The sequence below is a fragment of the Stenella coeruleoalba genome, assembly GCF_951394435.1.
Source record: "Stenella coeruleoalba genome assembly, chromosome: 5".
Lineage (NCBI taxonomy): Eukaryota > Metazoa > Chordata > Mammalia > Artiodactyla > Delphinidae > Stenella > Stenella coeruleoalba.
The window spans coordinates 77871011-77898010 of record NC_137150.1 but is presented as its reverse complement, the minus strand read 5'-3'; the positions used below and the strand labels follow the sequence as shown (position 1 = coordinate 77898010).

Here is a 27000-nt window from a genome sequence, read left to right as displayed (position 1 = left end):
TAAAAACACATTCAGCATGCATGCAAATTTTTGTTTTGTTACGGAAATGCAACCTGATAATGTTAATAAAAATTATATAAATATTTCAAATAGTTATATACCCATTTACCCATATTCATTGTTTCAGTGTTTATTTCAAACCATGTGTACCATGTGCTATTAGTCCAAGAGCCATTGTCTTTTGTTTTGAGGAGGAAGAGCCATGGTGTCCTTGTAAATAATAAACCTGATATTCTAGCATCAATAATAATTGAATGCTTATTTTGGAAACCTTATGCCTTTGGCCATTTTATAAAATTATTTTAACCAGGGCCACAATACTTGCTTTTTCTAATGTAATTAGATTTCTTGGAGGTAGCATTTCTGATGCTTTTCATTAAAATAGAATATACAAACACACATTTCTATAGTGAATTTAGGAAACAAACATTGTGAAACTGGGGAATTAAGGTCACAAATAAAAGTCACTAATATTAACATTTACCATGGTAGCAAATGCAAATCTGAAGATGGTGTGTCAGATATTCTATTAAATGGTGCAGAAAGAGTGGGGAGTGAGAGTATGATTGGAGGTGCAGATGATACTAGTGATATTATGGGTGAATACTTATTGACATGAGAAGATGTATATAATATGTTAATCAATATGTTTAAAAAGAACTTAATACATATAAGACAATCTCATATTTGTATAAAATATATATATGGATACATACATGTTTGTTGCTTGTATCCTAAATTTCTTTAGACCTCACCTCACCAGCTTGTACATACTTAATGGAATTACATCACTTATAAAAACCTAAAATTTTGTGTTCCATTAGCTAAAAGAAGTCAATACCTGTGAAAGCCTTAAAGTTTTTCTGGGGTGCAGAGGGTGACTTATTTTTGCTCAGAACTATTCTTTAGTTTTCTACTCTGAGCACCCCCTTTTTCAGTGCTTCCCACTGCCTCTACTCCTGGTGCCTTGTGATAGAACACATATCTGTGTTGGCTTCTGCTGTTACTAAAACAGAAACTTATTAGGTATTATAACATTTCTTGACACCTGAAAATTATATGAAATTTTAGTTTCCATAATTAAAATTTCCATAAAAGTTGTATTGGAACACAGCCAAACTCATTCATTTACATATTGTTTCTGGCTGCTTCCAAACTACAATGGCAGAATTGAGTAGTTGCAACAGAAACCATATGGCCCCTAGAGAATGGACTTGAGGATACGGGGAAGGGAAAGGGTAAGCTGGGACAAAGTGAGAGAGTGGCATGGACATATATACACTACCAAACGTAAAATAGATAGCTAGTGGGAAGCAACTACATAGCACAGGGAGATCAGCTCGATGCTTTGTGACCACCTAGAGGGGTGGGATAGGGAGGGTGGGAGGGAGGGAGATGCAAGAGGGAAGAGATATGGGGACATATGTATATGTATAACTGATTCACTTTGTTATAAAGCAGAAACTGACACACGATTGTAAAGCAATTATACTCTAATAAAGATGTTAAGGGCTTCCCTGGTGGCACAATGGTTGAGAGTCTGCCTGCCGATGCAGGGGACACGGGTTCGTGCCCTGGTCCGGGAAGATCCCACATGCCGCAGAGCGGCTGGGTCCGTGAGCCATGGCCGCTGAGCCTGCGTGTCCGGAGCCTGTGCTCCGCAACGGGAGAGGCCACAACAGTGAGAGGCCCGTGTACAGCAAAAAAAAAAAGATGTTAAAAAAAAAAAATTGCCCACCCGAAAAAAAAAAAAGAAACCATATGGCCCATGAGACCTAAATATTTACTGTCTTGCCCCTCACATAAATTTGCTGACCTCTCCCCTATACTATTCTTCGTTACCCATCCCCTACCACCTAAATGGTTTCAGCCACAACCTTTCCTGAAAATAGTTTCCAGGTGGTTTAACACACATACTCAGACTTCAGAATCCTAGTTTAGCCTTCTCAAGGTAGAATCCCCCTACTGTGTGTGTGTGTGTGTGTGAGAATGCATCCATCTGTACAGATAGAAGAAGTTTCTGGAACATGAGACTGTAGATTTTATAAATTTCTTTTAATGTATTTTATAGTATTTCTATAATAAAGACATAATGCTTTTATAGTAAAAAGAAGTTGGATTCTGAGGATAAGAAGCAGGCTCTTAGTTAATCTGAATTCTACAATATCAACCATGATATTAAAGTTAATTACTTCAATAATCTTATGTTGCCTTCAGAATAAAAAAGCCAAGATTTTAAACCTTCATTCAGGGTACTCTAAAATATAATTCTTATCTGCATCTTCAAATGAATTTTCTACTACTGCTATAAAAACACTCCTCTTAAGCCAGTGTATGTATCTTACTACACTTATAATTTATTTATAAGTGAAACTTTCCTTAGATTTCACTCCCTATAGTAAACCTTTCCTGCTGCCATTAGAGCCCTTTGCACCAATTCCTTAATTTAAATGTCTATAGTGCCTACGGTGTACAGGCTTCTACACAGTAGTGTCTGAACCATTTAATTGGTACTTAGATTTATTTGTATTTTTATGCATATGCTCTACCTTTATAAATGCATGATAAAAACCTGAAAACCATATCTAAAATTGTTATTATCCTCTACACCCAGCACAGGTATGAGCTCAGCAAGTCAATGATGATGGTAGTGAGATAGAGCATGACAGGAGACTCTTTGCTCACAAGAATAGCCAGCAGAATTTTCAGATTTGATAAATGAGAGTAGACATGGCTTCTAGGTTCACTGGAATTTTGCAAAAGAAATCATAGTTTCTTCTAAACAAAGAATTAAAGTGTCAAGACAGAAGTAAAATCAAGTCCTCAGAAGGCCATAAAAGATGTTCTATGTCTTCCATGGGACTATGATTTGTGGATGCAAAGAAATGCTTTGGAAAGAGCAAGAGACATAGGGTGAGAAGGTTTATATCAAGTTCTGCCTTTTCTTCTTACTGACTACTCATTACATTTATAATCTTAAGCAAGTCATTTAACTGCTCTGAGTTTCTTTTTTCTCATATATAAAGTAAAAATCATAATCCCTACTTTCCCCTTAGAGACTTTTGGAACTTTTCAAGATTAGTGTTTATAATTGCACTTCTATAAATATTAGATATTATTATTATAATAGAAGATGAAACCACGTCACACGTTAAATAACCTTTCCAGAATACAACAAATCTATGGAAGAATTTAGGGCTAACATCCAGTCAGCTGCCTCATCACCTAGTGCTCTTTCTACTTGTTATAATGACAAATTCTGCTAGTTAATGCTTTGTGGTTAAAGGTTTTTGTTTGTTGGTAATATCTATAATTTGACTACATAGTAGAAGTGCACATTTGAGAAAAGTTCACAATGTACATAAACAAAAGGACATGCTTGCTTGACAACTTAAAAGGTAGTTGAGAAAGAACATTATTAGAACAACCTTACCAGTGTTGAAGAGGTATTTACTTAAAAAAAAAAATTGATAATATACCATTTGCACCAAAGGAGGTTTGGAAGGTATGCTTAAGGTAGAACATTGTCAGAAAAGGTGCTTATGCATCAATTTCTAGTTATGCATTGGGAAATCCTTTGGAAAGTTTCAGTCCTATCTACAGACAGACATTTTCTCTCTTTCACTGCATAGTTTGTTCAGAATGTGGGGAGTCATAACAGATCCTGGAAATACAAATCAGTAACATAAAGAAAAATTGAACGAAAAGGGGAAGATAAGAGAAAACTAGCAAAGAAAGGCAAATAAACATTTTCAAAAATGAATGGAGCGGGCTTCCCTGGTGGCACAGTGGTTAAGAATCTGCCTGCCAATGCAGGGGATACAGGTTCGAGCCCTGGTCCGGGAAGATCCCACATGCCATGGAGCAACTAAATCCGTGAGCCACAACTACTGAGCCCACATGCCACAACTGAAGCCCACGAGCCTAGAGCCCATGCTCCACAACGAGAAGCCACCGTGATGAGAAGCCTGTGCACCGCAACGAAGAGTAGCCCCCACTTGCTGCAACTAGAGAAAGCCCACGCGCAGCAACAAAGACCCAACGCAGCCAAAAATAAATAAATAAAATAAATTAATTTTTTTAAAAATGGAGAAAGTCAAGAATGGAGGAGGAGTAAAACAAATAAGAGGAATGCCTCAAGGAACAAAAACTAGCAAAAATTATGGTAAACAATGAATGGGAAAAGTCCATTTATTTAAAAAATATTTATTAAGCATCCTCTGTATAAAACATTTTTTAGGCAGTAGATATATAATGATGAATGAAATAATTATAGTCTCTTCCCTCAATTTATAAGAGAAAACATATAAAGAAATTCATAGATATACAATTACAGTTGAAAAAAGAAAGCAATCCTATGAAAGAGAAAAATTAGACGTGGAAAAGTTGGACCTATTTTTGAGAGTGTTGTTAGGGAAGGCCCTATCTGAGGAGGAAACATTTAAGTGAATCCTTACAAGATAAGAAGGAATCAGACAAAGCTTTGAACTTACACTTCTGACCAAGGTAGAGTAACAGGGACAAGATTTAACATCCTGCCTCAAACAAACAGAAACAGCCATAATAAATGAAGCTGTGGTTTTTAAGACATGGGACATCAGACAATGAAGAAGAGTAATTTCTGACAGATAAGAAACAATTAAACCCTATAACCATACCTCTTTATTGCCCTGAGAGAGTTTCTAGACCGCAGCAAAGGGAGAAGGGGAAACCCAAGAGGAAACCAGTCAACTCCCTATGCTGAGAAGATGGAGATGAGAAACTGGGGACACCAAAGCAGCTACAGATCCTAAAGAGAGGATCCCAGATATCTACAGTTTCCTCCTCCAACAGATCAACACATACCTATGATGTAGCTACACAGGGACAGGTAAAGAACCATCTGAAAGGATTAAAGGAAATGGTATCCAACACTCAAAGGGAATAGTGCCTATTTTTTCCCACCAGGCAGACTAAAAAAAAAAAAAAAAAAAAAAAAAAAAAATATATATATATATATATATATATATAAAATTCACATCTGCTTCTAATTAACATTGTACTGGGGATTCTAGCCAGTGTAGTCAGGCAAGAAAAAGAAAAGTTATCCAGACTGGAAAAGAAGTTAAATCATCCTTTTTCATAGACAACATGATCATCTATGAAGAAAATCTAATGAAGTCTACAAAAGAGCTACTAGAACTAGTAAGTGAGTTTAACAAAGTACAGGATATAAGGTCAGTATACAAAAATCAATTTTATTTCTGTCTACCTGCAACACTTAGCCATAAGTTAAACAACAGATGTGAAAGACCCATGCGCTGAAAACCGGAAAACATTTCTGAGAGAAGTTAAAGAAGACCTTAAAAAATGAAAAATTACATGTCTCAATATTATTAAGATATCAGTTCTCTCCCAATTGATCTGTAGTTCAATACAATCCCAATAAATATCCAGCAGACTTTTTAATAGAAATTGACAAACTGATTTCTAAAGTCCATATAGAAATGCAAAGGATTTATAGTAGTCAAAACAGCTTTGAAAAGAACAATCTTGGAGAACCAACACTACCTAATTTCAAGACTTTTTAAAAAATTAGTATGTTATTGAGTCAGGTTGGTATTGGTCCAAAGACAGATATGTTAATGGAACTCAACAGACTCCAGAAATACATCTACACATATATGGACAACCGATTTTTTTACAAAGATGCAAAGGTAATTAAGCAGAGAAAGAATAATCTTTTCTACAAATGATATTTAAACAGTTGAATATCCTTTTGTAAAAAAAATAACTTTGATCCATACTTTGTACTATATTTTTAACAGTTAACTTACAGTGGATCATAAGCTTTAATATAAAACCTAAAACCATAAATCTAGGAAGAAAGAAGAAAAATTTTGTTACCTTAGGTTAGGCAAAAGTGTTTTAGGTAATATACCAATGACATACTCCATAAAAGAACAAATGTATGGATAAATTGGATTTTTTCAAAAGTAAAAATTTCTGCTCTTTATAAGACACTGTTTTGAGAGTGAAAAGTTAAGCCATGGACTAGGAGAAAATATTTGCAAAGCATATATCTGATAAAGGACTTGTATCTAGAATAACATTTTTTAATTTCTCAGAACTCAATAATAAGCAAACAACCCAATAAAAATATAGGCCAAAAATTTGAATAAATAATTCACAAATGAAAATATAGTGATAAAAATAAGAATATGAAAAGATACTCAAAAACATTCATTATTAAGAAAATCAAATTAAAACTACAATGAGATATAATAATACATCTATTATCATGACTATAATTTAAAAGACTGATCATACCAAGTACTGGCAAGAATGTAGAAAAAATAGAATCTCTTACACGCTACTGGTGGGAATGTACAATGGTATAACCATTTGTCAGGTTCTAAAGATTTAAACATACACTTATAATATGACCTAGCCACTTTAATCTAGTTATTTACCCTAGATAAATGAAAGCATATATCCATACAAAGACATTCATAGCAGCCAAAAATTCAAATATCTTTAGTAATCAAAAACTAAAACAACTAAAATCTCCGTCAAAAACTAAATGAATAAACAAATCTCGTATGTTTGTTCATTGGTCTACTACGCAGTAATAAAAATGTATGCACTATTGATATGTGCTATACCATGGATGAATTTCAAAATAATGAATCTTACATTGAATTAGAGAAACCAGACATAAAGGGCAGATACTGTATTATTCCATTTATATAAAATTCTAGGAACTGAAAACTAATGCAGAGTGACAGAAAGCAGACCAGTGGTTGCCTGGGGATGGGGAAGGGGCTGATATGGAGAGGGCTGGAAGGGAGGGTTACAAAAGGACACAAAGAAACTCTTGGATACATTTATTATCTTGATTGTAGAGATGGTTTCACAGGGGTATACATATGTCAAGATTTATCAAATTAAATACTTTATAAATATGTCAGTTGAACCTCAAAGAGTTATTTTTTAAAAGAGAACTAGGCACATAAAGGGCAGGGAGCAGTGTATTCCAGGCAGAATGAACAGCTTATAAGAAGGTTCTAAGGTGGTTCTAAGGTGGTCAAGGACTTTAACTATCTTCTAGAAATAGAAGGTCAAGGAGGCTTGGGGTGTAGTGATTGAGAGGGAAAGTGGGTTAAGATTTTGATGTCTAGATGAGCAGGGACAAGATCATACAAACTTCTAAAGCAATTGTAAGAAATTCTGTTTTGAGCAAGAAAATGATATGCTTTGATTTATATCTTAAAAATGTTATCCACACTGCTGAATGAAGAAAATATTGTGGGGCCAAAAAGAATGAAAGCCAGTATACCAGTTGGGAGGCCAATATTATACTCCAGGCAGGAAAAGGTAGCTTTGGCCAGGGTGATAGCACTGTTGTTGGAGAAAAAAGATAGGTGCAAGAATCACTTACAGAGCTACTAATTATAATTCAATTTGGGAGATCAGAAAGTGGAATCAAAGATTATTTCCAAATTTGGGCTTGAGCCAATGACTGTCATGATATTATTTACAAAGATGAAGAAACTAGGGTTGAGGCACAGTATGTTGGTAGGGAATAGAGTTCGGTTTTAGACATGTTAAATTTTGGTGTGTATTGTTTATCCAAGTGAAGACGATAAGTGGATAGGTAAACAAATCTGAATATCAGGGCTGTAATTTAGTATGTAATGTTATGGGAATGAAGTTATGTAGGCATGGAGGGAGCAGAAGAAGGGAAGAGGGGACTTGTGGATAAAGAAACAGGAATTTCAACATTTAATTTCCAAAGGAAGAAGAATAGCTGGCAGAGAGGACTTGCCAGAGAGAAGAGAAGAAATGAGACTATTGCAGAAGCCAAATTAAAGGGGAGTGTTTCAAGAAGTGGTCAACCACATCAAATGCTACAGATAGGATAAGTAGGGTAAGCTTAGAAAAGGGTCTAGTGCGTGCTGTGCTGTGAAGGTTATTAGTGACTCTCTAAAAAGTAGTTTTGAAAAATATTGGGATAGAAGCTACAATTATATTAGACTAAGGAGTGGCAAGTGAGGAAACAACACAACTAAATAACTCTTTTGAGATGTTTGGTTATGAAGGGGTGCCAAAAAATAGGTCAGTACCTGCATTGGAATAAAATGTTAAAAGAAGGATTTTTTTCATTTTAGATAAAGAGCATATTTTAAAGTTGATGTGAATATTGAATGATCCATAGAGAAAGAGAGATTGGTGGTAGGGGACAGAGGGAATAATAACTAAAGAAGCAAAATCCTTCAGAAAGTTACAGGAGAGGAAATCAGAGCATATGTACAAAGATTAGTATTTAATAGGAAGTTTTCTCTATTGTAATAGAGAGGTACATAAAAGAAAAGAAGAAAGCTACAGAATCAGAGGGATAAGTTACAAAATGTATGATTTGGTTGAGAAATGAAACAAGTGATTTTCACATCTCTGCTTTTCAGTTCTGTATTTTAATAGGTTTCTTTTTGAAATCAGTTTGACAGTGTTTTCTTACTCCAAACTTTGTACTGAAAAGCACACTGATAAAAATATAAGGTTCCATCTTTGAATTCTAAAAAAATGAACAAAGAAATTAAAAATAGGGGAGATATTACTTAGTAATTTATGTGAGTTTTCTAGAGTTTAGTTTAATAGTAATTTCAGTGTGACTCGAACAAATAAAACAGCTAATATAACTTAGGGCAGTGGTTCTCAACCCGGCATGATTTTGTCCCCCAGAGGATATTTGGCAATGTCTGGAAACATTTTTTGTTGTCACAATTGCGGGGAGGAGTACTCTACTGGCATCTAGTGGGTAGAAGCCATAGATGCTGATAAACATCCTGCAATATATCACCCCACAACAAAAAAATTATTTGGCTAAAATGTCAATCAAATTTGAAAGCATTGAGACCAGAGAAGTTTATATGGTAAATGGTAATTTGGTAAGAACATTCCCAAAGTGTAGACTATTTATATATGTGAAGACATTTGTACACTGGGTATTAGTCTCCTAAAGAATATTGGTATTTTATTTAACATTCACAAGTTGCTACTTCAAATAAGATATTGATTAAATTATCCATTAAGACACATTATAGGTATATATTCTTAGAAATCTTTAAATAAATGTTGATATAATTCATTGTACCCAAGGGGGTTTTGTCTTCTGATATTCAATTATTTATTTACCATAAAATATCTCTATCTGATCTTAACCGGGATTTACTATTTTCTAATGAATCACCATACAAATCTTCCAAATTTAGTTGTCCATTTGCTTTACTTATCCATATATCAAACATAACTTTCTCCACATAATCTTTGGGAAATCTCACCATTGAGTGTTCAATATATTATGAGGAAAAACACAATTATTTGGCATTACCCTGAGCACTTCAATGAATACCTACTAGTGTCAGTAATGGATTAACCAGTTTACCTGGTTTCCATTCCTTTGTTCCACATGCCTTCAATACAGCTTTAACAGTATTTCCAAGAGATTAGACATAAATGGAGGGGCTTTCCATTTCCAGATAGGATGTTGAAAGATATAAAAATTCTTCATCCCCATGGTAACAATGATGACACAACAATAATAAAATCCTGTGATAATAACAATGATAAAATTAAAATTATACTTTTCTACGAGGCTTCTGAAGAGTGGATTCAAAGAAGCCTTGATTAACTGAATTCCAGAGAGATAAGAGCCATTCATAGATAAGCAGAACCCCCAGCTGCTTTTATACCTGGGGCAAGTGACTGAGCTGGACACAGGTCAGGAAAGGAATGGGCTTTCTATAGATGGACAGACTGCAAAGAATAGGAACAACTATAGGTTTAATGACTATCTGGACTGAACTGTTGAATGGGAATCTGAAATAGCTCTAAACACAAAATTATTCAGTTTGGCAATTCTCTGCCAACTAACCCCACCACTCTCAGAATTTTTCTGAGGAAGTGGCAGCAAATGAGAAAGCACAGAGAATTTATGCACTCTCAAAGTGCTTGCATTCAGGGGTTATTATAGAATTTGACCCAAACTGAATTAAACTATCTGAAACTGCATCTCAACCCTCTTTCTGCACAAATACTGGGAAAATTAGGAATCAGCCCCTTGAGGAAGGGTTAGGGAAGTTTGCGTGTTGGATTGAGGAGCAAAGAGATTTTGAAGGGAAACCTAATCTAATTAAAGCTGCAGACCAGCCCTAGTTCAATTCAGTACTGTGTAGAATCTGATTGATTAGCACTTCACTTGAGTTGTCTAAGGACAAAAATTGGTAAGGCTATAAAAAACTTAAGCAACTCTCTTAACCAAATTGACCTGACATAAATAGACACCTACACCACACTAATGAAAATGTGCATTTTTTTCATTAGATGTGGAATATTCACAAATATAGACTGAGTCATGAAACAATAAAGAATTAAAATCAAGCAGAGTAAGTTCTCTGATCATAAAAGAAATTAAATTAGAAATCAGTAACAAATATGTCTTAAAATCCCCAAATATTTGAAAATTAAGAATAGCTCATGACTTAAAAAAGAAATCACAAGGGAATTTTAAAAATATTTTTAACTTAGTGAAAGTATAAACACAAAATATCAAAATTTGTGATATTGAGATGTTACTAAAGTAGTGCCTAATGGAAAATTTACAACATTAGAAGCTTAAATTAGAAAAAAGATCTCAGATCAGTAATCTAATAGCTCTACCAATATCAGACAAAATAGATTTTAAATCAAAAAATTTCACTAAAGAGGGACAATTTAAAATGATTAAATGGTCAATATATCAAAAAGATATAACAATTATAAATATATGCACCTGACAACAGAGCTACAAAGTACATGAAGCAATATCTGACAGAATCAAAGGGATAGACAATTCAACAATTATTGGTAATTTTAATACTCCACTTTTAAATATAATACGAGAACTAGGCAGAAGGCCAAAGAGGAAATAGAAGACTTGAAAAATGCCATGTATAAGACCTGTACACTCAAATCTACAGAAAGAAAATGTTTAAACATTATTGAAATGGAGGAGATACCATCTTTATGGGTTGGAAGACTCAATATTTTTAAGATATTTATTCTACCAAATTATCTATAGATTTATCACAACTCAATAATAATCTAACATATCTTTTTATAGAAATTGACAAACTGATTTTAAAATGTATGTAGAAATGCAAAGAATCTAGAATAACTAAAACACTTTTGCAAAAGAACAAAGTTGGAAGATTTCACTTCCTGATTACAAGATGTAATATAAACCTGCATTAATTAGATAGTGTGGTAGTCAAAAAAAAAAAAGACAAATAGGCCAATGATTACAGAATAGAGAATCCAGAACTTGACCCATACATACATGGTCAATTTATTTTTGACTAAGGCACTAACACAAATCAATGAGGAGGGAAAATCTTTTTAATAAATAATCATGAACAACTGGGCAAATAGGGGGAAAATGGACCTTAATCCCTACCTCACACCATAATCAAAATTAACTTGAGATTAATTATAGCCCTGAAAATGAAAGCTAAAAATTAAAAAAGTTTCTTGAGAAAACAAAGAGTGATATTTTCATTACCATGGGGTAGGCAATGATTACTTATATAGGAACCAAAAAAAAAAAATTCTAAAGAAAAGAAAAAAATCAATAAATTGCCCTTAAGGCAAATTAATCTTTTGCTCATCAAAAGACATCTTATTGTCACCAAGAAAATGGAAAGTTAAGTCACAAATGGAAGAAAATATTCACAATACCTACTTCCGACAAAAGACTCTTAAGGAAAATATATAAAGAATTCTATTGAAGATTTGGCACTACTCAGTTCTGTAACCTTAAATAGTTTAAGCTCTCCGAACTTACAGTTTCTTATTTATAAAATGTAAGGGTTGGGATAGAGTGTGACAATGGACATTTTCTAAAATTCTATGATTTTTTTGAACCTACAGCAAGTTTATTGGTACAAATTATATAAAGGAGGTGGTGGAAAGGAATATGAATAAAGATGGTTTGGGTAATTGACAATGGCTCTTAAGTACCCCTGGGTATGGGATTTACATTAAAGTAGAAACTCTGAATACTTATTTACAAAGAAAAAATATGAAACTCTCCAATAAGGGTAGGAAAACCCTAAGGATATTTTGTGAATGACACAGGAAAGCAGACTGGCAGATAGTGGGAATTACAAAATGTTTATTAATCTATTGTGCCTATCCTCATATTTTTCAGGAAAGTGACAATAGAATATAAGAAATATTAGAAATGAGGAAAATATAGTGCTTATTATAAGAAGGAATTTGATACCATTGAACAAATCATTTAGTATTTACTATACAATACTGCATTTTTATAAATAGGTATAATATTTAAAATTTGTTATATCTCCTTGAAGGTCTTTTAAAAAGCCAATAACCGTTTCTCTTGGAAGTGGAAGATTTGATTAGATCTTTTTAAAAACCCCTTCTACTTCATGTTTTTCTTGGTTTATTTTCAGATGAAACTACATCATTTACTAAAACAGTTACTTCATATGAAAAAATAAGAAAAGGACTTTTATATCTTTCCACCATCATATTCAGTTACCCTTTATATATCAGTTATTGCTTATTTTTTCCTATGTCATTGTTAAAATTTTTCAAAATAATTGTCATAACATAAGCATAGAAAAGTTCTCACGGGGAAAAATAAAACCTTTTAAAACTTATAGGAATTAATAAGAATTATCTGCGAAATTTTAGCAAATTTTCTCATTTTTTGTCATTTTATTTTCAGGTTTAACTGAGCTGAATGACAGTCCAGTTCCCCTGGAACTTGAGCGTTGCAAGTCTCCCACTTCAGGTAAACATGAGTGGTATTTTTCAATCTTCTGAAGATTACTTCATTGCAGTAATCTACTGCTTTATCTTCATAATTCTTGAGAAATTCATAATTTTGGTAATTAGGTGTAATTTCATTTTGAAATTTAACCATAAGCAAATTCTATTCCAAAATAAAATAGAAATAAATGTCTTAAAATATTTATTACTTCCCAAAAAATTAAGATCAGAGGTATGAGTATAATACTTCTAAAAACATTTTAAAGGAAGTTATTTTGCAGATATATTAATAATGCTAAGTAAAAATTGTAATATTATACAGAAACTGTCTCATAGCTAGAGCTGAATTAGTGGGAAATATATACTGTAGGTGCAGTAACATATGAAACCATCCCTCTGGATCATAGTTTTGAAACATGTATATTCATTGGCAAAAGAAAAATGATAATATATGTTGTGAGCCCATTATATTAAAAATATGAGTATAAAGCTTCTTAGGAATAAGTTTTTAAGGTCTGTGAAAAAAAAAGGTATAGTACAAATTGTTGGGTGTCAGCATTGTGAATAATTTGCTTTTTAAAGATTTTTTATTTACCTGATTTTTCTGTAATATACACATAGTAATGTGTAAATTTTTAAGCACCAAAAAATTAGGTATATCTTTGACATTGAATTGTAGATCTGTTTTCATAGAGTATCAAAAAATTATTTTTTTATTTAAATTATTTTATTTATTTTATTTTTAACTTCATGCAAATTTATAAACATTTAGTTATCTCTTTATAAAGCAATGAATTTTGACTTTTAGAAATTCAGCTGGAATTGTGACATTCTTCAATCTACTTCCTTAAGAGTTGTTAGTTGTTTATTGTTATTCTTCAGGAATGTAGGCTGAATAGAATCTAGTTGTGTCCTGTGTAAATTTCTGTTTTAATCATATCCATCTAATCCTTATTTTACTGCTTTCATGTTAAGCATGGTCTCATACATTTACCCTTTCTTTTGCATTCCCATTGGCACCATCTTAATATAGGTATTTATTACACCATACCTAGAATATTACAAAATTATTCTAACAGGTGTCTCTATTTTCCATCTCTCCCTCTTAGAATTCATTTTGCATATCATGTTGCAAAATTAATCTCCTTAAAATATTACTTTGATATTTTCCCGTGTCAGAAATCTTCAATTAAAATATAATTTAATATTCTATATCAAATTCAATTAATTTAACCTCACTTTAAATTCTCATCCATAATCTGAATTTGAATAGTAATACATTTATTAGGTTCTAATATCAAAAAGAAATAGAATAAAAATAAATTTCCCTCCCATCCTTCCCCATACATTGTTTCTACTCTCTTGAAAAATTAAACATTATTGGTAGTTTCTTGTTTATCCTTCCAGGCAATTTGTGTTTGTAAACAAACCAAAAAGAAACAGACTTTTGCCTTCTGTTTTGTACAAAAATAGTAATATTATGCACTTCGTTGTACTTTGCTTGTTTCACTTTACAGTGTATCTTGCTTTCCATTTCATTACATAAAGTATTTTCTTATTATTTACATTTATATGATATTGAATTATATGTGTGTACTATAATTTATTTAATCATTTTACCAATTAAAGGACATACAGTTTAGTGCCAGTCTACTGCTATGTCAAACAATGCCACAGTGACTAACCTTGGTACATTCCTCACTTTAAATGTGTGCAGGTATATCTATCAGATAAATTCCTAAAATTGAAGTTGCTGGGTCAAAGAGTATACACCTGTTTAATCTTTATAGATACTCCCCAACTGCTCTTCTTGGGGTTTGCACAGTTCTCTCTCCTTCTAGCAATAACATGAAAATATTGGTTATCAAATTTTTTTATCTTTGCAAGTCTGTTTGGTAAAAAGAATATGTCAATGCAGTTTCAATTTACCTCTCACATATTATAAGTGATGTTGAACACCCTTTTATATATTTAAGAGTTCTTTAAATATTTTTTGTAAATTATCTATTCATATACTTTGCCCATTTTCTATAGGGTTGTTCATTCTTTTTAAATTAATTAGTCCTCTTCATAAGTTAAGAAGATTTTCCCTTTATGACATGAGATCCAAATATTTTTCTCAATTTTAACTTTTAACTTTGCTTGTGGTATATCTTGCCTTAGAGCAGTTTTTTTCTAATCATTGATCTTTTCTTTTAAGGACTTCTTTATGCCCAACAATTTAAATACTATTGGTTATCTACTTTTTAACATTTTAGTAGAATTCCCCTGTCATTTACCCTTTATAGTTACTTATCTTGTATGTTTGTACTTTCTCTGAAAAATTTTTTCATTACGGAACATTTCTAAAAATATACAATACACATATGAAAAGATTGAGAGCCTTTCTTTAATTAGGGTAACTAAATTGATCTATTTTGCTGTTTAAACCCAAACAGTGGTTTTACTGGTTTTTTTAAATTTGTTTTTTAGCTTACTGATTTCTGCTTTATCTTTATTAGTCTCCTCTGTTTTCCTTCATTTTACTTTTTCCTTTTTCACCTGTTTGTGGTAGATGCTTAATTCATTTATATTTATTGTTTCTTACATATTGATAAAACAAGGCTAAATTTCTCTTTGAACTCTGTTTTAACATGTAATAGCTTTTGATATATTATGATTGCATTAACAGTATTTTCTATATAGTAAACAGTTTGTTTATATTTCTTTGACCCAAGAGTTATTTAATGTAAATATGTGGCATTAGGTAGCTGTAAGTTTTACCTTATTAATCATATTATTTAAGTCTCTCATGTCATTACTTATATTTTGATTACTTGACTTGTCAAAGATGGGGAAAAGGTGAATTAAAATATTGTATTAATCATGTGTTTCTGTCTATTTTTCCTTGTATCTGCTGTTTATTTTTTAAAATATTCATGTGTAAATATTCAAAGATATATCCATACATTCTTTACCATTAATCACCATTGTTCATTTCATATTGTGTCCTTCACCTGAATTCACCTTGTTTGCTATTAATACCACAACTCTTGCTTTTATTTGTAATTTCTTTTTGTATTCCTTGGCCTTACCTCTTTTGAGGTAAACTTTTTTTAAACTGAGGTGCAATATGTAAACCTCAAAGTGCATAATTCTTAAGAGTTCAGGTAGACTAGTTTTTACAAATGAATACACCAAGTAAACTTACCCAGATCAAGATATAGAATGTTACTGGAACCCCGGGCACCTCCCCTTATGCCCCTCTCAGCCACTAACCCCCACAAAGTTACCTACTATTCTGACTTTTATCATCATAGATTAGTTTTGTGGGTTTTGGACTCTCAGATGAATGGAATCATTCAGTATTTACTTTTATTTTTTGCTTATTTTGTTCAACATTATGTGTATGATATCTATGTTGCTGAATGATTTTTATTGATGTGTAATGATCCATTATATGAATATATCTCAATTTATTTATGCAGTTTATTATTGCTGAACATTTTAGGTGGTTTTCAGTTGGGGGCTATTATAAGTAAAGTTTTTATGACCAATCTTGTCTAATTTTTAATACAAATATAACTCATTTCTGTGTTACATGTATCTGGGAGTGAGTTTTGAGGTCATAGGGTATGCATATGTTCAGCTTCAGGAAATACTACCAAGTTTTCTAAAGTGGTTGCACCAATTTTACTTCCATTAACGGTGTATAAAAGTTCTATTTGTTCCACATACTTTCCAATTTTCTTTTTTCAGTTTCAATCATTCTGGAGTGTATATAGTGCTGTCTTGCTGTAGAATTAACTTGCAGTGCATATCCCTGATGTCTAATGATTTTGATGAACTTTTACATTTATTGACTATTTTTAATATCCTCTTTTATAAGATATTCAAGTATTTTACTCATTGTTATTATGTTGCCAACTTTCTTTGATATATAAGAAATTCTGCATATGTATGTAGATAGGTAGATACATACATAAAAAGAAGTACTTTTGTTGGATGTATATAGGGCAAAATATCTTTTCCCATTCTGTGCCTTGCTTTTACTCTCTTAAAGGTGATCTTATCATGAGCAGAAGTTTTTAATGCTAATGTTATTCAATTGATCAATACTTTCTTTTATTATTAGTGCTTTATGTGCTTTGTTTTATTTTTAAGAAAATCTTTGCCCACCCCAAGTTCATAAAACTATTTCCCTATCTTCTAGGAGGCTTATTGTTGTACCTTCACTTTTAAGTTCAAGTTCCATTTGAAATGTATTTCTGTGTCTAATGTGAGGAAAGAGTCAAGGTTTATTACTTTCATTTAGGTATCCAGTTGACAAGGACCATTTATGAGAAAACTATCATTTCCCCCACTACACTGAAATGGTACTTTTGCCACAAATTAGTGTACTCTACCATGTATGCGCATGTTTCTAGACTTTATGTTCTATTTCATTTGTGTGTTTACCATTAATCCAATTCCACACTGTTTTAATTGCTGTAGCTTTATAGTATTGCTGGTTGTATAGGTCCTCAATTTTGTTTTTGTAGCTCTTTTTCAAGAATGCTATAGCTATTTTAGGTCTTTTCTTTTCATATAACTTTTAGAAAAAACGTCAGTTTGCACACAAACAAATATGTCTGGATAGTGATTGTAATTTTATTTCATCTATAGATCATTTGGTCAGAAATGACATTCAACAATGAATTTTCCACTTGGTATCTCTCCATTTATGTGTCTTCTTTACTTTAATATTTTTAGTCTTCTTTGTAGAGGTCTTACACATCTTTCATTAGCTTTATTACTCAGTATTTGATATTTTTATGTTGTAAATTTTTAAATATCTTTTTATTATTTTTTATGGCTAGAATATAAAAATAATTAATTTTTGTATATTGACCTCACGTCCGGAATATTTGATAAACTTATTTCAGTAATTTGTCAATTCTTTTAGATTATCTATGTATCCAATTATGCTCCCCCCTGTTAAAATGACAGTTCCATTTCTTCTTTCTAAGGGAAAAAATTAGCTAGGACCTCCAAAACAATGTTGAATAGATGTGGTATTAGCAGATATCTTTTCTTTTTTCCAGTCTCAGGTATGAGTCTTTCAAGATTTCAGAGTTAATTATGAGGAATATCTCTGAGTAAGAGAGGTCAGAAATTAGGAGAGCCAGAAACTGATAATCATTTTATAACTCTGCTTTCCTACATGGATCTTAAACTCCCTTTTAGCCCAATAAACCACAAGTAATATAGGGTGAAGTTTAATATTTTATTAAATTAAATATTAATAGAATAATAATTCTAATTAATAGAATGACTATTAAATATTTCCTTTAGGATGATGAGAGAGACAAGAGTAGGGATTGGGAGCTGAAAGGGTCCCAGTGAGCCAACCAGAATGCTGATGTTCTCAGCTTCCAGGATAACAATCATTTCATATTATTCATTCACCCAACTATTTAACAAGTAATTTACAATATCTACAGTTAGAGTGATATTATGATATCCACTGAGAATAAACTAATGAACAAAATTAACATACCCCATGCCAAATGGAACTGACAGTCTATCTGCAGAAACCAACATTAAAGCAATAGTTATACAAATTGTTATTATTTTTCCTTAAAGCTGTGTAACCATTTTTCCCTCACCAGGTAAGCTTGTGCATTTTGTGCACTGCATAAACATACATCCCAAGGGGGTGAGCAGAAGCTAACATGAGCCCTAGCTCCACTTACCTGGAACAGAACTGCAGTCCCCTAAAGGAAACAGCCCCTTTTTCTTTGGCCCAAGAAACTAACCAAGCCTTCAACTGTAGGGTTATATCTGCCCACAAGGTGTGCATTTTTCTAATTTGTCCTACTTGAAGGTTTGCCTTTAAAAATCATTTTCCCAGTTCAACATCATTTTTTAGGTTAGCATTATGTCCTAATACAGCTGCTACCTATGCAGCTATCCATCCTCATGATTCTCACTGTCCACAATATACAACAGACTTATAATGCTACCAAATTCAAGTGAAGACTAGGGTGATAGAAATATTTATCCTTAAAAATATCTTGGGCTTCCCTGGTGGCGCAGTGGTTGAGAGTCCGCCTGCTGATGCAGGGGACGCGGGTTCGTGCCCCGGTCCGGGAATATCCCACATGCCACGGAGCGGCTGGGCCCGTGAGCCATGGCCGCTGAGCCTGTGCATCTGGAGCCTGTGCTCCACAACGGGAGAGGCCACAACAGTGAGAGGCCCACATACCGCAAAAAAAAAAAAAAAAAAAAAAAAAAAAATCTTTATTAAAAAATATCACAAAAAATAATGTCACAAAATACTAAAAAAGAAGTAATCAACTCTGTTGTTCTCAAACCTGAGTTAGAACTAGGTCTCATAGCCTAGTTTGAATGCTGCCTCTGTGTGATTCTACATGTCTAGAACCCTGTTACATCCTCTAAAGAAGAATGCTTCTTCCTTCCAAAGAGTCCTCTGTTGAGGCAGTACCAAAATACTCAGGTAAAGGCACAAAACAGACACCCTTCCAAATAGTTATCATGAAATTCACCTCTAAGGTAAAAATACTTGGTTTACTTGGGCTAAAAATTACATGCCAATAGTTTTTTATTCCCTTCCTTTAGGACTTGCTACCAGAACTCCCGAGGCAGCACCAGGCTTTTATAGGAATGAAATACCAGCTGTGAGACAGAGGAATCAAGTACATCACTTGCCAGGTGAAAGTGAAAATCTCTTTTATGAACAAAGAAGTTATTCATACTCCATAATTTTCTAGACTTCACAATTTGTCTCAAAACCTTTATTCTTACGTGTTGTGCTGAAAACACAGGTCTCTCACGGTGAATGAAGACTAATTTTCCTAAAGCAGTGGTTAAAACTACAGACACCAACTTCAGGAGATATAAAGCAGGAATACCTAAGGCTTTTGACATTTGCCATAGAATTTAGATAGTGGTGGGGTTTTTTTTACTGTAAACCTGGATAATTTCATCAGGCCTATAAGAAAATAATGGAGTGGCCAACAGATAATTTAGGGAAAACCTAACAGCCAAAAAGTAGTTTTGTAAAAATTCTTCTTAACTCTTCATGATACAATTAAATATTTTCTGTGATCAGAAACAACTGTGATTATCATGGAAACTGCAAAGAATCACCTCAGAGGGGCACTGCTCTCTCAAAAGTAGTGAGCAGAAAAAAGGTCCTGTAAATTTTATGCAGATTCATTGAATATTTGATGCTGCTCATAGGGACCAAATCAGAATCAAACACAAGTTGTACAGCTTCTTAAATTAGGCATTCATTAAAAAATAGTTGTGACTAGATTTACAACTTTAACAAACCTGAATTACCAATGTTCTAGACCCCAAGTAAAGTCAGTGACTAAGGAACCTAAAAATAATTGTAACCCACAATTTTCCAAGACAGCAGTTTCTTTTTTATTTCTTGTGTAATACAACACCCCTGTGATATGCCTTTTTTCTGATGAGAAAACTGAAGCTCAGAGTATTTAAATAAGTGGAGCTAGAATCCCAACTGAGTTCTATTTAGTTGTAAAGCCTAAGCTTTCCCCCTGATTTTCATTAATAAATTGAGAACAAAAAATATGGGAATTACAAAAAATAATCACAATTGGAATTATATGACATCCGGTCAGTGGAGACAAGATGGCAGAGTAGAAGGATGTGAGCACACCCCTTCTTACAAAAACACCAAAATAATAACTGCTGAACAATCAACCACAAAAAATGCTGGAAAATACCAAAAATGATCCTCTACATCCTACAAGACAAAGAAACCACAGTGAGACAGTAGGAGCACAATCGTGATAAATCCCATACCCACCAAGTGGTCAATCCACAAACTGGAAGTGGGCAGGAAGCAGTCCCTCCCATCATGAAGCCTTCAGAAGCCTCTTAGACAGCCTCCTCCACCAGGGGGAAGACAACAGAAGCAAAAGAACTACAACCCCACAGCCTGCGGAATGGAAACCACAATCACAGAAAATTAGACAACATGAGACATCAGAGGAATATGTCCCAGATGAAGGAAGAAGATAAAACCCCAGAAGAACAGCTAAATGAAGTGGAGATAGGCAATCTACCTGAAAAACAATTCAGAGTAATGATAGTAAAGATGACCCAAGATCTCAGAAAAAGAATGGAGGCACAGATCAAAAAGATACAAGAAATGTTTAACAAAGACCTAGAAGAACTAAAGAACAAACAAACAGATGAATAATATCATAAGTGAAATACAAAATACACTGGAAGGAATCAATAGCAGAATAAGTGAGGCAGAAGAATGGATAAGTGAACTGGAAGACAGAATGGTGGAAATCACTGCTACAGAACAGAATAAAGAAAAAAGAATGAAAAGAAATGAAGACAGTCTAAGAGTCCTCTGGGACAATATAAAATGCACCAACATTCACTTTATAGGGGTCCCAGAAGGAGGAGAGAGAGAGAAAGGACCTGAGAAAACATTTGAAGAGATAATAGTTGAAAACTTCCCTAACATGGAAAAGGAAACAGTCACCCAAGTCTAGGAAGCACAGAGAGTCCCAGGCAGGATAAACCCAAGAAGGAACATGCAGAGACACACAGTAATCAAATTGAAAAAATTAAAGTCAAAGAAAAAATATTAAAAAGAACAAGAGAAAAATCAACAAATAATATACAAGGGAACTCCCATAAGGTTATCAGCTGATTTTTCAGCAGAAATTCTGCAGGCCAGAAGGGGTTGGCAAGATACATTTAAAGTGATGAAAGGGAAGAACCTACAACCAAGAATACGCTACCCAGCAAGGTTCTCATTCAGATTTGATGGAGAAGTCAAAAGCTTTACAGACAAGCAAAAGCTAAGAGAATTCAGCACTACCAGACCAGCTTTACAAAATATGCTAAAGGAACTTCTCTAGGTGGAAGAGAAAAGGCCACAACTAAAAACAAGAAAATTACAAAGGGAAAAGCTCTCTGGTAAAGGCCAACACACAGTAAAGGTAGGAAATCATCCACATACAAATACGAATTTAAAACCAGCAATTGTTAGAAGAGGAGAGTACAAATGCAGGATATTGGAAATGCATTTAAAATGAAAAGATCATCAACTTAAAACAATCTTCTTTATACATAGAGTGCTACATCAAAACCTCATGGTAACCACAAATGGAAAATCTACAAAGATACACAAAAAAGAAAAAGCAATCCAAACACAACATGAAAGATATTCATCAAATCACAAGAGAAGAGAACAAAACAGGAAGAAAAAAGACCTTCAAAAACAAATCCAAAACAATTAACAAAATGGAAATAAGAATATGTATATCAGTAATTATCTTAAACATAAACAGATTAAATGCCCCAACCAAAAGACAGAGTGGCTGAATGGATACAAAAACAAGACCCATATATGTGCTCTCTACAAGAGACCCACCCACTTCAGATCTAGGGACAAATACAGCCTGAAAGTGAGGGGATGGAAAAAGGTATTCCATGCAAATGGAAATCAAAAGAAAGCTGGAGTAACAATACTCATATCAGAGAAAATAGACTTTGAAATAAAGACTGTTACAAGAGAAAAAGAAAGACACTACATAATGATCAAGGAATAAATCCAAGAAGAAGATACAATTGTGAAGATTTATGCACCCAACATAGGAGCATCTCAATATATAAGGCAAACACTAACAGCCATAAAAGGAGAAATTCACAATAACAATGGGGGACTTTAACACTCCACTTTCCTCATTAGAAAGATTGACAGACAGAAGATCAGTAAGGAAACACAGGCCTTAAATGACACATTAGACCAGATGGACTTAATTGAGATTTATAGACCACTCCATCCAAAAGCAAGAGAATACACATTCTTCTCAAGCACACATGGAACATTCTGAAGGATAGATCACATGCTAGGCCACAAAGTGAGCCTCGGAAAATTTAAGAAAACTGAAATCATATCAAGCATATTTTCGAACCACAACACTATGAGATTAGAAATCAACTACAAGAAAAAAAAACTAAAAAAAACACAAATACTTGGAGGATAAACAATATGCTACCAAACAACCAATGGCTCACTGAAGAAATCAGAAAGGAAATAATACCTAGAGACAAATGAAAACAAAAGCACAATGATCTAAAACCTATGGGATGCAGCAAAAGCAGTTCTAAGAGGAAAGTTTATAGCAATATAGTCTTACCACAGGAAACAAGAAAATCTCAAATAAACAAGTTAACCTTACAACTAAAGCAACTAGAGAAACAAGAAACAACAAAACCCAAAGTTAGTAGAAGGAAAGAAATCATAAAGCTCAGAGAGGAAATAAATGAAATAGAGACAAAGAAAACAATAGCAAAGATCAATGAAACTAAAATCTGGTTCTTTGAAAAAATAAACAATATTGATAAACCTTTAGCCAGAATCATCAAGAAAAAAAGAGAGCGGGATCAAATCAATAAAATTAGGAATGAAAAAGGAAAAGTTACAATGGACACCACAGAAATACAAAGCATCATAAGAGACCACTACAATCAACTCTATGCCAACAACATGGACAACCTACAAGAAATGGACAAATTCTTAGAAAGGTACAACCTTCCAAGACTGAACCAGGAAGAAATTGAAAATATGAACAGACCAATCACAATTACTGAAATTGAAACTGTGATTTAAAAACTCCCAACAGGGCTTTCCTGGTGGTGTAGTGGTTGAGAGTCTGCCTGCCAATGCAGTGGACACGGGTTTGTGCCCCGGTCCGGGAAGATCCCACGTGCTGTGGAGCAGCTGGGCCCGTGAGCCATGGCCGCTGAGCCTGCACATCCAGAGCCTGTGCTCCGCAACGGGAGAGGCCACAACAGTGAGAGGCCCGCATACCGAAAAAAAACAATAATAATAAATAAATAATAAAAACTCCCAACAAAAGTCCACAACCAGATGGCTTCACAGGTGAATTCTATCAAACATTTAGAGAAGAGGTAACACCTATCCTTCTGAAACTCTTCCAAAAAATTGCAGAGGAAGGAACACTACCAAACTCATTCTATGAGGCCACCATCACCCTGATACCAAAACCAGACAAAGATATCACACAAAAAAGAAAACTACAGATCAATATTGCTGATGAACATAGATGCAAAAATTCTCAACAAAGTACTAGCAAACCGAATCCAACAATACAATAAAAAGATCATACACCATGATCAAGTGGGATTTATCCCAGGGATGCAAAGATTCTTCAATATCTGCAAATCAATGTGATACACCACATCAACAGATTGAAGAATATAAGCCATATAATCATCTCAATAGATGCAGAAAAAGCTTTTCAAAAATTCAACACTGATTTATGGTAAAAGCTCTCCAGAAAGTGGGCACACAGGCAACATACCTCAACATAATAAAGGCCATATATGACAAACCTACAGATAACATCATACTCAATGGTGAAAAGCTGAAAGCATTTCCTCTAAGAACAGGAACAAGACAAGGATGTCCACTGTTGCCACTTTTATTAAACATAGTTTTGGAAGTCCTAGCCATGGCAGTCAGAGAAGAAAAAGAAATAAAAAGAATACAAATTGGAAAAGAAGTAAAACTGTCACTGTTTGCAGATGACATGATAGTATACATAGAAAATCCTAAAGATGCTACCAGAAAACTACTAGATCTCATCAATGAATTTGGTAGTTGCAGGATACAAAATTTATACACAGAAATCTGTTGCATTTCTATACACTAACAACGAAAGATCAGAAAGAGAAATTAAGGAAACAATCCCATTTACCATTGCATCAAAAAGAATAAAATAACTAGGAATAAACCTACCTAAGGAAGCAAAAGACTTGTACTCTGACAACTATAAGATGCTAATGAAAGAAATCAAAGATGACACAAACAGGATGAAAAGATATACCATGTTCTTGGATTGGAAGAATCAATATTGTCAAAATGACCATACTACAGCTTCAGTGCAATCTCTATCAAATTACCAATGGCATTTTTCACAGAACTAGAATTAAAAATTTCACAATTTGTATGGAGACACAAAAGACCATGAATAGCCAAAGCAATCTTGAGAAAGAAAAATGGAGCTGGAAGAATCAGGCTCCCTGACTTCAGACTATACTACAAAGCTACAGCCATCAAAACAGTATGGAACTGGCACAAAAACAGAAATATAGATCAGTGAAACAGATAGAAAGCCTAGAAATAAACCCAGCACCTATGGTCAATTAATCTATGACAAAGGAGGCAAGACTATACAATGGATAAAAGACAGTCTCTTCAATAAATTGTGCTGGGAAAACTGGACAGCTACATGTACAAGAATGAAATTAGAACATTCTTTAACACCACACACAAAAATAAACTCAAAATGGATTAAAGACCTATATATAAGGCCTGATACTATAAAACTCTTAGAGGAAAACAATTGAAGAACACTTTTTGACATAAATCACAGCAATATATTTTCAATCCATCTCCTAGCATAATGGAAATAAAAACAAAAATAAACAAATGGGAACTAATTAAAGTCAAAAGCTTTTGCACAGCAAAGGAAACCATAAACAAGATGAAAAGACAACCCTCAGAATGGGAGAAAATATTTGCAAACGAAGCAACTGCCAAGGGATTAATCTCCAAAATCTAAAAACAGCTCATGCAGCTCAATACCAAAAAAACGAACACCCCAATAAAAAAATGGCCATAAGACCTAAATAGACATTTCTCCAAAGAAGACATTCAGATGGCCAAGAGGCACATAAAAAGATGCTCAACACTGCTAATTATTAGAGAAATGCAAATCAAATTACAATGAGATATTACTGCACACCAGTCAGAGCAGCCATCATTAAAAAGGCTACAAACAATAAATGCTGGAGAGGGTGTGGAGAAAAGGAAATCCTCCTACACTGTTGGTGGGAATGTAAATTGGTATAGCCACTATGGAGGACAGTATGGAGGTTCCTTTACAAACTAAAAATAGAGCTACCATATGACCCAGCAATCCCACTCCTGGGCATATACCTGGAGAAAACCATGGTTTGAAAGGATACATGCACCCCAATGTTCATTGCAGCACTGTTTACAATAGCCAAGGCATGGAAGCAACCTAAATGTCCATTGACAGATAAATGGATAAAGAAGCTGTGATACATTTATACAATGGAATGTTACTCAGCCATTAAAAAGAATGAAACAACGCCCTTTGCAGCAACGTGGATGGACCTGGAGCTTATCACAGTAAGTGAAGTAAGTCATACAGAGAAATACAATTATCATATGATACCACTTTTATGTGGAATCTAAAAAAATGATATAAATTTATTTACAAAACAGAAACAGACTCACAGAGTTGGAGGATGGACTTGTGGTTGCCGGGGTGGAGGAATGGGAGGGGATGGATTGGGAGTTTGAGATTGACATATACACACTACTATGTGTTGAACAGATGGCCAACGGGGACCTGCTATGTAGTGAAGGGAGCTCTGTTCAATATTCTATGGTGGCCTAGATGGGAAAGGAATTTGAAAAAGAATAAATACACGTACATGTATGGCTGAGTCATTTTGCTGTACACTGAGGCTGATGCATCATTGTTAATCAACTATACCCCAATATAAAATAAAAATTTTTTAAAAGAGCTGGAAAGGGCTTCCCTGGTGGCGCAGTGATTGAGAGTCCGCCTGCCAATGCAGGGGACACAGGTTCATGCCCCAGTCCAGGAAGATCCCACATGCTGCGGAGCAGCTAAGCCCATGAGCCATGGCCGCTGAGCCTGCGTGTCCGGAGCCTGTGATCGGCAACGGGAGAGGACACAAAAGTGAGAGGCCCACGTACCGCAAAAAAAAAAAAAAAAAAAAAAGCTGGAAAAAAAAAACCCAAGCAATTATGACATCCAAGCAGAGAGAAGTTGCTAAATTATAAAGAGACAATGTTTTAACAAAAAAATTAAAAAGAACTTAGATATATTTTTCATGAAACATCAGAAACACTGTTTACCATTTAAGTTCCAGGAAAAACTGGTTTTGAAAGTAGTTTTTATAATTTATATAATCAAATTATCACAATCTGAATTTATTAAACCTTGTTTGCTAAAAACAGTAATCAACATTGGTATAGTACTTTAAAGTACTCAAGGTATTTTTCATGAGTATTATCATATTTAGTTCTATAGCAATCCTGTAAGGTTGGTATAGTTCTCATTT

General features: G+C 33.8%; 1 protein-coding gene across 2 annotated transcripts in view; it reads left to right on the top strand.

Annotated features, from left to right (window-relative positions):
* Nucleotides 1-27000, top strand: part of STXBP5L (syntaxin binding protein 5L) — a 369562-nt gene that overhangs the window by 278467 nt on the left and 64095 nt on the right. For both annotated transcript variants that reach the window (XM_079922719.1, XM_079922720.1), the window contains 2 exons: nucleotides 12770-12835; nucleotides 19414-19506. In XM_079922719.1, coding sequence (XP_079778845.1) covers nucleotides 12770-12835; nucleotides 19414-19506 — 159 coding nt within the window. The remainder of the gene's footprint in view (nucleotides 1-12769; nucleotides 12836-19413; nucleotides 19507-27000) is intronic.